A 12,808-nucleotide genomic window follows, 5' to 3' on the forward strand; every position below is an offset into this window, starting at 1 on the left:
AAAGTAAACTGCTCTCCCTTGATTTACTGGTCATCTTAAACCCACAAAAAAATTTGGCTTAAGCTATGAGTAGAATCAGTAAGAATGAAGGATGAGGGCACCTTTAGTACCTCCAGGATTCTGCTTCCTCTCTCTCCATTTTGTGTTGGGGAATGGTACCTCCGTGAGATTCGCTTCTCAGTTGCAAACCAGCAGATTCACAACATCTGTTTAAAAGTGCACCCAGGAGATGTGCATCTTATGATCTGTTCCATGATGACATAAATGCATTGTGGTGGCCAAAGGCCATGGAACACACAGCCTGGATGAATCCCATCTAGATGAAGCACTTATGTTTGTACACAGGTATTCCTAGGTGAAAAATTTTGTCCACTTGAGATGTGGAACATCCTCTAGAGATGTTTTCCTCTCTCTACACTGACTATAAAAACAGTACAGAGTACTGCTACAAACTGAAAGAGAAATTGAAATCTCTGCATCATCCAGACACAAAACTGGATAAAAAGTAAAGTTTCCATGAAAACTGATTCACATCTTCCAGAAATAATTGATATCAGATAGTATTGCCAAAGAAACTTTTAACTAAAAAGCACAACGAGCCTAAGCTCACTGTAGAATATAAGGAAATGAAGCTCATATTGATATTGTTCAGCGGCTGGAAGCTTTTTTTAAGTCTTAATTAGTAGCTATTATTTTTCTTAAGCAATGATCCTACAATCCAAAAGATAGTTTTATCTAAGGATGGGAGTAGGGCTGTTTATTTTTTCATTCCATGATCTATTTTAATTCTTTGATCTAAATAGTATGATATAAAATAATATTTTTACTGACAAGATTAAAATAAAATACTGATTTTATATTAATAGACATAAAAATACTTTGCACTTTTATAGCACTTATTTGAGAACCAGATAACTTTGCAAACTTTATTTCTTACTACTTCTTGCTGAGAGAAAAACTGTGTGCCACAGCAGAGAGAAGCCAAGGAATAAAGACTACATGACTTGCCCAAAGTCAGCTGAATGAATCAATGTCACAAAAAGAATCCAGTCTAACTTCCACATCTAATGGTATTTGTTTTGACAAGTACCTCAAAAGTACATTTTGATCTCTGGACCAAAGAAAATAATTAAAACATGGAGTAACTTCTTTTTGCAGGTGGTACAGTTGAACTCTTGGATCTTCAGAAAACTGGTATGTTTCATGTTGCCAATCACATTACTTTTGAAGTTATTTATATACCTCTCAACCTCTAAGATAAAAACCTAAAGCACGATCTGTAATACCTGAACCAAACAAGAAGACTGAAAGAACCAAATTCTTTAATTACTGTTACTTGAAAACATTAAAACATCTTTCTCTATCTACTTATATTCATGCTTGAAGCCAAATCCTGCACTCAAGAAATGACGCCTTAATGACCGCTCACTCCCCCATGCACATTTTGGGACAGAATTCTGCCCTACTTTCCTCAGTTGCAGGCAGACCTCATCAATGTGACCCAAGACCAATTCCAACTACCTGATTCCTGTTTGATCTGAATGGTGGGCTTGATGCCAGCTGGCAACTGAGATTGCTGTGGCTGCTGCTGGGCTACAGAACACGGCACCAGCTGCTGCTGCTGCTGCGGCTGCTGCTGCTGCTGTTGGGCCTGTTGGACTTGGTGCAGCTGCTGTTTGGGAGATTGCTGATGCTGTTTGGGAAACTGTGCTAAGATCTGAGTTGGATTCCCAACCAAACCTTTTGGGGAAGGTAGTCTGGTAGAGGCAACTTTAACTGCTGATGTAGATACACCTGTGAAAGAGTAAAGGGTTTAAGATTCAACAGTGCAATGAGAAAAAAAAAATACTATAATTTCTAAAATAATCTTACATTTCAATTATCTTTACTACTGAAAAGTGCATGAAATAAAGCTCCCATTTAGCAGAGGTGCTCTGTTAGGAGGCAACAGAACTTTATACAGATTTTCAGTGTGGCAGCAGAACAGCAGCTAATGGAAAGACCACAAATCCAGTTTACTTCTGCACCTTTTGTAATATGAATAATTCAATAATATTTTGAAAGACTCATCTTCAAGTTTCAAGACAGCAAAATACCTACAGTGAAAGTATTTTAAATGTATATATAGATACATTTATATTTCTAAATATTTATAACAACCTAGTTTAGTGGAAGGTGTTTCTGCCCCTAGCAGTGGGGCTGGAACTGGATCTCTAAGGTCCCTTTCAACTCGCAACATTCTGTGATTCAATGATTCCAAAATCACAATGACAAAAAGTTGGTGATAGGATCACGTCAAATATCAAACCCATCAATGCTGGAAGAGAGTTATCTGTTAGCAAAAAAGTCAGTTGGCATTTAAAAAAAATCAAGTATGTAAGTTGTAAACTGTGGGCCACCTGTTTTGTGCTGCTAGGTGATCTTATAAGTAAAGCAATTAAAAGAAGTCTGCTGTAGGATGGAAAGACAAAGTTCCCAAATAAATCTTACTACTTATTTCTGTCATTCCTCTACATAGCTGTCACAACATCTACAGCAAAATTTTATTCTAAACTACACATCCATAAGCACCAAAACAGACAAACAAAGTCCATATGTTATGAAGTATTTTTTAACTAAATCCCACTTGTAGTGGAAAACAGAAACAGATTGCAGTGATGATGACAGAAATCATAGCAAAGGTACAATTCTGGCAATCTAAATAAGCAACCCTGTTCTCACTGCATCATTTAAGATGATTACACCACTTCCTTGGGCAGCTCTTTTCATTCGTGAGTTTAACTTTACATTTGAATATATTATCAATTCATAGCACAAAACTTTTCACCAGCATCTTCTGCAGTGACACTGACAGTCTTGGAAAAAAAAACCCACTGGAGAGATACTCCACCTAAGGTACTTTAGAATTAAAGTCTCCTCCATGATCAAACTCAACTAAAAATCAACTGTTAAAACAATATGGAAGCCTGATGTGAGCACTTCTGCTCCATAGATTATTATCTGATTATATTAATCCAAGAAATATGGAAGGAAAATATGTCTTTAGCCTTGATCTGGCTACCCAATGTTTTGTGAAATCGAACAAGAATGGAAAATACAGAGTAGAAAAAATTGTGATGTGACACTTATCGTTGTCAGTCAGTTTTTGTTTCAAGTGCTGCTCACTAAGGCTCATTCATTCATTCATTCACAGTTTCCCTTTCAAATGCTAGCTGGTGGCTGTGAAGCTGAAACAGTCAAGCTAGCATACACAGTTGGAATTTGAAATCAGAAACGTAAGAATTTTAATCAGACCCACTCAGGTCTTAATTATAAAGGACTTTAAAACTGACATGCTGATAAAATACATCAGTAAAAAAGGTGTAAACACTTCTTTACCTTTCAGAATTGTCATCTGGGCATGTTAATAAGTTGTATTTACTTGATGTTAACTTTGCATGTTTTTGTAAATTGGGCTTTTAGAGATGCAATCACCTTCAAATATTGAATATACATTTTTCTATGCACCAGACAAAGTTCTTAAAGCCAGTCATTTTGAGGTTATATTGTTTTAGAACTAGGTCACACCACCCCACGACATCCTCTTTAAAAGGAGGATCTGCACAGTAACTGTTGACATAGAGAGGAAAACAGTTCAACAAGAACTTTTGTGAAGTCTCTTGGATTAGTGTCATCAGTCGATTTCTTTCACATGCCCTGTGCCTCACCCATATGTAACCAAAAACTGCATCTCCCCAGTGCTGTTCTCAATGCAAAGCCCAACTCCTCAATGAAAGAGCCTTTGTAAGATAATTTCCATACCTTGTGCTACTGTTGACATAACCACTGATGGTGTGGATGACACTACAGCAGTCACAGCAATGGTATTGGCAGTGCAGGAGGGAGTGGAGCAGGTGCTGCTGCTGCTGCCCACAGAGGACTGGGAAGCAGTGATAACCACGGGCTGCTTTTGAGTCGTCGAAGCAATGACTGATGTCGGGACAAGTTTTGTAACAGCTGCATAGTTGTGGGACTTGGAAAGGATGTTGGGTACGAAAGTTGAGCTTGGAGAGGTGGTTACTATTATGACCTAAAAAAAGAAAAGAAAAAAAAACCAAGAAGAAATTCATTTGTTCCTTGCATCTATTTAGAATCATAGAAATTTCAGTAACACTTCAGAAATTTCAGTATATTTAGTTTTAAGGATACATGTTTATTAAGAGCTTTTAAGACTGTCAATCACATTTGCTCACAAGAAAAAGTTTCAACTATTTTGAAGAAGTGGTGATTAGCATTTCCTTAAAATTAAGATTTTTAAGGAAAACAATTACTATCCAATTAAAGTAGAATTATCTCAAGTCTGAAGGAAAACAGACAGGAATGAATCTGACTTCATTAAACTGCACCAGAAAGCCTGAAACCCATTTTAAGAGAAACTGAACCAATTTCCAGCAAGTTTTAAGTGTCATTCTTCCAAATCTTGCAAAAATATCAAGAAACAGCAATGAGATAAAATAGATTACTTTTTTCTTTAACAATTAACAAGCACTTGCTGAGTCAAGTATTGGGCAATGCGGTTGATGTAAACAATATTTCATCCGTGAAAGAGAAATGGTTTAGGTTTGAAGCAATTTCTGCTTTTAGTGTTCTCAGTAACAAGAAATTCTAATTTGTCTGAAAACTGTTTGTCTGAAGAGAACAAACACCATTCCAGTGCAAGTTACAATGACGACTTCCTGAATCTGATCTGACATAGAAAAACACAGAATTCATGACAGCATTGGAAGAAGTCTGTCCTTATGCAACTGGTGTAGAAAACTAAATATTTATTAAGTATTGAATATGGGGACTGTTTATGTAAAGAAATTCCTTTTATTCAACTTATATGTCCCTTCTTGTACTTACATAGTTAAAATAGAAGAAGCAGCATAAAAATACAACATTTTCAGTTTATCATGCAAGAGTATTGAAAAACCATCTTAATAATGCTGTTGTCCCAACAAAAAAGTTGTTTATTAAAACCTTGAGAATTTAAACATATTAATGATTCAATGTAACCAAAGCTGATAGAAAAATAAGGTACAAAAGGGGCAAAGAAAACCTGTGTCAGCTCACACACAAAGTCTCACACTGCTAGCCAAATACTACTGAAATCTTGCCTGATAAAGAAATAATATGATAATGGCACCAGAAATAGACTTAAGCAACAAATCAAGCAGTAAGAGATTACAAGTTTATAATTTGCTTAAAGAAAAATGAAAAAAAAAGGAAAAAAAAAAAAAAAAGAAATAGCCACATGGATGGAATAAAAGCAGCAGATTTCACCACCGTGGCTGGTTCTGCCTCTTATTTTGCCTCAGTTCTTAGTTTGGTGGTCTCTGCTGCTCAGATAAACCTTTAATATCTTGATCTGAGGAAAATCAAAACCTTACTACCCTGCAAGCTACAGCAGGTTGACCACAACTAACCAGTGATTGAAGAACAAGGTTTCCACATTCTGCTGCTTTTCTACTTGATTGCATTCTCCAGTGAGAGCATTTTCTCTACATCAGTCTTATTTTTGCATTCTGCATAATCTTGATTTAATCAAAACACCTTTCTCAAATTAATCTTAGGCTACAAACACGCAGATAAGCTGAACATGACACAGCTTGTTGTAGTCTAGAGAAATGGAAGTGAACCAATTCTGTGATATGCCTCTGGAGTTTTATCCTGTTTCTTAAACTGTCAGTTAACACTAGGAATACTTCCAGCTGTGTGAAGTTTATGGTCAGCTCCATTCCACCCAGGGTAACTAATTTGGGAACACAGTCAAAGGACAACTTGTAGTTTAAAAAGGCAGATTATAGGTTAGTGTGAATATAAACTATATGACAACAGGGCAAGTCCAGCATTACAACTAAGTACAGATATGTAGAATGAATCTGGGCATAATTGCAACTCCTGTAGACCACTGCACTTCCTTAAGTCACTTAAAAATACTCTATTTAATCAAGGAAGGAATAAAGCCTGTATATCATTACAGTTCAACAGTGGCTACTATACTGTGACTAAGCAGGTTGGTGTCTGTCTATTCTATCCCATCTTTCAAAATTAACAGAGCAGAGCAAGGTTCAGGAATCTTTGTGTATGAAGTATATCCAGGAATCATAAAATTCAGGTAAAAAATTAAATATTAGAGTTCAGATCACAACCACCCTATTTCTGAAATACTATTTTGTCATGTATGTTGAAGTGATCCAAATAATCTCATCAAGGGTACCAAAACTGCATGCCATGTTTTACAGCAGAGAAACTGCCTGACTTTAAACATGCACACAGACACACAAATCAAGGTGCTAATTTTGCTGTTGCTTTTAATTGCTACATACAATCTAATTCCCAACATGTACTGAATTTAGTCTTGTCAGCTCTATTCTGAGAGATGTAAAAACTTAGTCCCTGCCAAAATAAGGTTATTGTAACTGCCAGGAACTTCACTAGCTAGATTCCTTCTGTGTCCTACACAGGTGACTTCATTACAAGAGAATCCAGAAACTGGAGCTGTGACATTATTAGTTGTTATGACAAATCTTCCTCCAATCTACTAAAATGTCAAAACAACTCAAAGAACTGGCATGCAGAAACAAAGAATTTCATTCATATCTAAAAACTTACACTCAAACTGGAAATGTGCTATTGGATATGAATGAACAAGAATGAACTGACTTCTAATTTAAAACTACTAAGAGGGATTTCTCCCACCAAAATCATCCAGTTATGTATTTTGGCCTATCTAAATCCAACAGAAGAGGGCACTGTGACAAGTTCAGATACAAACGCTACTCTGGCTGCCTAACAAAGCAGGCACTGATTTTTCTGTCATTGCAGATTAGGACGACAGTCAAATAACAGAACGCAAAGTGAACTCTAAAATTTCCATGTCAGAACAAGTGGAGAGGCACAACTGCAGGAAAAGTCCTATCAACAGCCCATTCTTCTGGAGACATAGTACACTCCATCTTTAACTATATAATATATAACACCCATACTTAATACAACTTTTCAGATGTTTAAGGCAAAAAATTCTTCCTGCACAAATTGTAACCCTAATGTGCAACAGGATGGACAGGTTAAGCCCTGTAGTAGCTGTAGAGTTGATGCACTGAATTCAATTTGATGGTTTATGCTCACTCAAGGATTTCTCTTATACACTCATGTATTCCGAGAGGGTATTTAATTAAGGACACTGTTAATGAACAGCAAATCAAATGAAAGCATCTTCCTTGGAGTGGGAAGAGGTCAGAAAGCTAAATCATTATTGCACATTACTTCAGTTAATCTTACTTGGTTTTGAAATTTCCAAAAATCAAGACACATGAACTCTGCTAATCCAAAAAGAGCCATAAAGCAACTAAGACGACTAAGGACAAATACATGCAACGGTTTGAGCTCAACAGTCTCCCACAGTTGGCAAAAGTGCTTGTTAGTGGCCAGCCTACCATAAGTCTGTTGGTATTGAGGTAAAATTAATTCCACAGAGACCCTACCACTCACTGAAGTCTGCTGTAATTAATAACTGTACCAAGAATGAACTTGATCTGAACCATTCATCTTTTTTAAATCTTAAAAATAGAAGAATAGACACAGCTGAAATGCCTCCTAAATAATGGTAATGCAGTCATGCCATAGATTAGGCACTTAAAAATCTAAGACCAGTACAAAATTTAAACAAGGAAAACCTTTTCTGCACACTGCATTGTGGTGAAAGCTAGGCACACTCAGCTGAAATAATGCAACTGATTTTGACCACTGTAACACTGTTAAATGTAGAATGAGAAATGGCACACTAGTACTGAAAGGAAAAAAAAGCCCCCAAGACTTTGAGCAGCTCCAAGAATAAGCATTATAGACCCCAAAATCTAGTCTCTAGATAAAAGGCTTGGCAAGGGAAAGCCCATGCCACCTCTCCAGGAATTCCACTACTGCAAAGAATAATTATAAAGAATGAAAATAGAAATAAGAAAGATTACCTTTGACCAACAGTTGTTACCATGTGAAGGCTGTTCAGTGGCCTATGTGATCCAGTTTTCAGTGGACTAGTGTCCATATCACAAAACCCAACACCACAAATGGTACTAACTGGTAACCTTGTTGGCAGTCTCACCAGACAGGCCAAGAATTTAATGAGCATGGAGACTGAATCCCCTCTCATCCCTAGAAGTGGTCCCTTCAGGTCAGGGTTGAGGCACATTGGTGGGGCAGTCTGGGGGAAGCTTGCACTCCCGCTGCCTGTGCTGTACCTGTTCTGTGGATAAAAAGAGGGCTTCAGTCTCCACGGCTGTCAATCCAGGTCCTTTCACACACAGGTGAACTAAATTCATACAAGAGTTTGGTTTTTCCCTTTGTTTGTTTTAAAGAGGGATTACTTTATCCCCAGCGCAATCCTTAAAAAACAGCTAGTCAGATCATAGAAAGGAAGAGTCAAACATCACATCTTATTCATTGATAAAACCAGAATAAAGTAACAGTTGGCAGCTTCCCCCACATACCTTCTGTGTTGTGGTGTTTGTTGTCTGTGTTGAGGGCTTAGTGAAGGTTATTTTCACAGGCGACATGTGTGGTGGTAAGGAGTTGGCAATGCTCTGCATTATATTACTCATTTTGGGGCTCCCACTTACAGGCACTGTGATAGTTTTAGTGACAGGAGTCACTGCCTTCGGGACTTCTTTCAAGAGAACAGGGGAAGAACTTGAAGAATTTGTTCGCCGTCTTTTGCGGGGCTTTTCATCGTCATCTGAGCAGCTGACACCTGGAAAAGAAATACTTTTTCTAAATTATGTTTCCCCTCTCTGCAGATCTCAGTGCTTTCTGAAACACTACATCCTTTTTGAGGCTTACATCCTCTTTCAGGCAAGATAAAAAGAAATAAAGGACAAATTACATCTTATGGTCACAACCAAGCTGTATCACACCTCAGATGCTCATAGTCCTTGATAGGGGCAACACTCACCATGAACGAGAGAAAAATCGCCCAAAACCCCAATCTACTTGGTTACTGGGCTACTTCATTCAGTTTGAGAGATTAAAAGAACATAAGAGCCAGTACAGGGTTTTCATTCTGTCTACAGAAGCTTGACTAGCGAGACTACACACACAAGGGGATTGGGATCATGCCTCACATAATTTAAAACTTTACACTACTTTGGGCTTTTTTGGTGGTGGTTTCATTTACAGCAACTGGACTATCAAAGTTTATTCCCCCATAGTTTCCTTAGACTTCAGCCTTTGCACCTACTTCCATGTCATGTTTATCCTTACAGTACTCTTCTGCTTTTCACCTCAATACAGCATCTTAAGATATATATTTTTTAAATTATTATGTAGTTTAACTGTGAAGGTCAATCCTCACTTCAAGTTTTTGCCTTCTTTGGTGCATTTTGTGCTACAGATATAAAATGGCACCTAACACACAATCATGAAAAACAAAAGTCCAGGCTCAAAAGAGTTCTTTCTTCCTCATAATCATGTATTGCACACATAGAAAAAAAGACCTATTGCAATATTCAGCTCAGCGAAGGATAACAGCATGATTAATGGATCTTCAATCCAAACGAAACGTGCCAAAGTAGGCAACAGATTCATAAATTACAGAAAGACACAGGTCTAGATTACAGAAAAACACAGGTTAGTAACCTTGCAAACCTCTTAGAGCTACTTGGTAGCACTGAAGGCAGGAAGGCTCTGCAGAAGGATCTGAACATGCCAGATCCATAGGCTGAGGTTCAATGGTGCCAAGTGCCAAGGTCCTGCCCTTGGATCACACCCACTCCATGCACAGCTGCAGGCTGGGGGCAGAGTGGCTTGAGAGTGGCCCAGCAGGAAGAGACCTGGGGATGCTGGCCAAGAGCTGGCTGGATATGAACCAGGTGTGCTCAGGTGGGCAAGGACAGTGGCACTGGCCTGTACCAGCACTGGTGTGGCAGCAGGACCAGGGAAGTGGCCATTCCCTGTGCTAGGCACTGCTGAAGTGCCTTCAGTCCTGGGGTCACTTTTGGGCACCTCTTGACAAGAAACACATTGAGATGCTGGAGCACATCCAGATAAGGGAACAGTTGAGGAAGGATCTAGAGCACCAGAAGCAGCTGAGGAAGCTGAGGGAGCTCAGACTGGAGAAAAGGTGGTCATGGGGGGCCATTCTTGCTCTCACCAACTCCCTAACAAGAGGGTATAGCCAGATGGGGGCTGGGCTCTTCTCCCAGGTGAGAAGAGGAAATAGCTTCAAATTGTGCCATGGGAGGTCCAGATTAGATATTAGAAAAAAAAACTTCACTGGAAGAGTAGTCAGGCATTGGAATAAGTTGCCCAGGGAGACGACAGTCTGGAAATGTTCAGGAGGTATCTGAATGAGACACTTGGGGATGTAGTTTAGGGGTGATTATGATGGTGCTGGGTTGATGGTTGGACTAGATGATCTTGAACATCTCTCCCAACCTTGACAAATCTGCAATTCTGTTATTTATGCTTACCATGTTAACCTGTGTCAAACCATTTAAAAAGAAAAACAATCAGAGAGAAACTGAACAGATACAATCCTGCCTATGCAAAAGATGATTGAAAATCTTGTCCCATGTGCCCGGAGCTTAAAGACAAAGAACACTATCAAAGCAAAAAGCAGTCCTGCTGATAAGCAAAGCATACTTGGTTGGTAGTCAATCTCTAATTAGGGCCAAGATCTAATTATAGCCAATCTCTAATTAAAATTACTAAATATTCTGGCATTCAAAATGTGAAGTTGCAAGAACTAACATGGACAAGAAACTGCCCAGCACCACAAGAGGCATTTCTGAAAAATGGTATTCCCTCTCACCAGGAGTAGTAGCTTATTTGCAGGTATGCATCCAAAGGCTGACAGTTTTATCAGAGATAGGAATCTGAACTAGGAAAGAGAAACAAACTTCAAAAATGTAGCTTTACTTGGCAGTAGCAGTACAAGTGAAGTGTGGATCTCCAAAATCAGATTTCAAAGCTCTAATCAATAATTTACTTTATGCCTCTGAACAAGCCTTGTGGCAACCTCCCACTGTAAAGCAGAGATTTGGTGACATAACTTTAAGGTTTATTATGGACAGGCTTCTATGTATGACTGTGAGTGCACTATAGAAACTTTTAACTATGAGTGCACTAAACATATTGAACGTGCAGTAATTTAAAAATCTCAGAATCCATTTAAATCCAAAATCCACATGCAACTAGCATGTTAGGACACAATTATTTTGGTGGGGCACCGAGAAATAAAGAAAAATTTGTTTGTGATTCTGATCCACAAAAAAACCCACCAACCAATCAATCAATCAATCAAGACATAAGAAAGTAACGTTAAACAAGCAGAGCATTATTTTATGTTAAGTACAGCTCATTTCACCTCCTGTTTTCACTGCTGGGGTTTTGCAAGAATATTATTCCTATAATTTCATGTTAGAAATTGCTGTACAGTTTTCCACAGACATTTAGTTAAAAGGTAATACAGCTTTGACTGTAACTCACACTTGATAAAAAAAGAAGCAGAGCCATGGAAAGGTTAATGGCTCAATCAGACTGACTTGGAAGAGGTTACACCACAGACCAGTGGCAAAGTCCTGACTGTACATCAGATCTCCCAAATCTGCTCCTAAGCAGGTTTGTTAAAATCAATGTGACTGATGTAACGTACTCTGAAAAAAACACAATTCCTTAAAAAAAGTCAACAAAAACAGTAACAGTAAAATGAAGCACATGAAGTAGGGAAGAAATTAAATCTAGGGACAGACAACAAAAATGATCATCCCTGTATCATGTGTCTTATTTGATACTCATTACCATGTAATAATTCAATAACGTCTATATTAAAATTTTAATATGTTAAGAACGTTTTCCCCTGAATCTTCAAACTAAAGCCAAGTGATTACTGCATAGGTCAGAAAAATAAAAAACCTTAATGAATGGGTTTAATGGGTCGACAGAGCCATTAACAATGGTTTTTTTACACATAATATTATATTTATGTACTATGTGGCATTTCTGATTAGCTAGAAGATTATACAGATGTATACCTAAAGCATAAAAATAGTAAATTTTAATAATTTAATAATAAATATTTTTAAAAATACTAAAGGTATACAGAGCAAGCATAAAAATAGAATTTATCTACTTCACTATTAATTTTTACTTGTTGTTTCAATAGAATCAAATAAAAACTGAAGGAAGCATTTTAATAGGAAAATAAAACACCCCCATGATGAGGGCATATATATGAGAATATAATCTGCATTTAGACCCAGCCGATTTATTAGCCAAACAAAGATGGAGACACATACACACTCAAGAGAAAAGACTGTTTCTAGACTGTATGTCCTGGATTTCCAGATTTAAATACATGAAGACGGGTCTCTGGTAGGAATTCCTATGAAGTTTTCACAGCTGCCAAGGAACATAAACCTCTCTAATACTGACTTCCAGGTAAATCACAAAATGGCCAAACATAGCATGTAAACACAAACTCTTGCCAAACTGCACCCAAAAACTCTATATCAACTGTGAAAGCAGAAGAGAGACCTATTCTAATTCAAGTAAGTGACTACTACACATTAGTTCTCAACAAGATGGATCAGAAATTCACTGATATCCAGAAATTTCTATACCTAATTTTCAAAATATTTTTCATTTGTCGTATTTGTAGCTTTAGCGCTCCTTGCAGCATTTTGCAGTGAGTGGATTTACCCTGGACACTATTTATCTGAAAAAGGGAAGCAATAAATTCATTCTCTAGACTAAACAAAGGCACAAAGGCCTTAAATGACTTGCCCAACGC

General features: G+C 37.7%; 1 protein-coding gene across 7 annotated transcripts in view; it reads right to left on the reverse strand.

Annotated features, from left to right (window-relative positions):
- EMSY (EMSY transcriptional repressor, BRCA2 interacting) overlaps window positions 1–12,808 on the reverse strand; it is a 43,235-nt gene that overhangs the window by 21,410 nt on the left and 9,017 nt on the right. For all 7 annotated transcript variants that reach the window (XM_083854760.1, XM_083854759.1, XM_083854761.1 and 4 more), the window contains 3 exons: window positions 8,511–8,770; window positions 3,802–4,069; window positions 1,522–1,794 (listed from right to left, as the gene is read on the reverse strand). In XM_083854760.1, coding sequence (XP_083710886.1) covers window positions 1,522–1,794; window positions 3,802–4,069; window positions 8,511–8,770 — 801 coding nt within the window. The remainder of the gene's footprint in view (window positions 1–1,521; window positions 1,795–3,801; window positions 4,070–8,510; window positions 8,771–12,808) is intronic.

The sequence above is a fragment of the Zosterops lateralis genome, assembly GCF_965231275.1.
Source record: "Zosterops lateralis genome assembly, chromosome: 2".
Taxonomy (NCBI): domain Eukaryota; kingdom Metazoa; phylum Chordata; class Aves; order Passeriformes; family Zosteropidae; genus Zosterops; species Zosterops lateralis.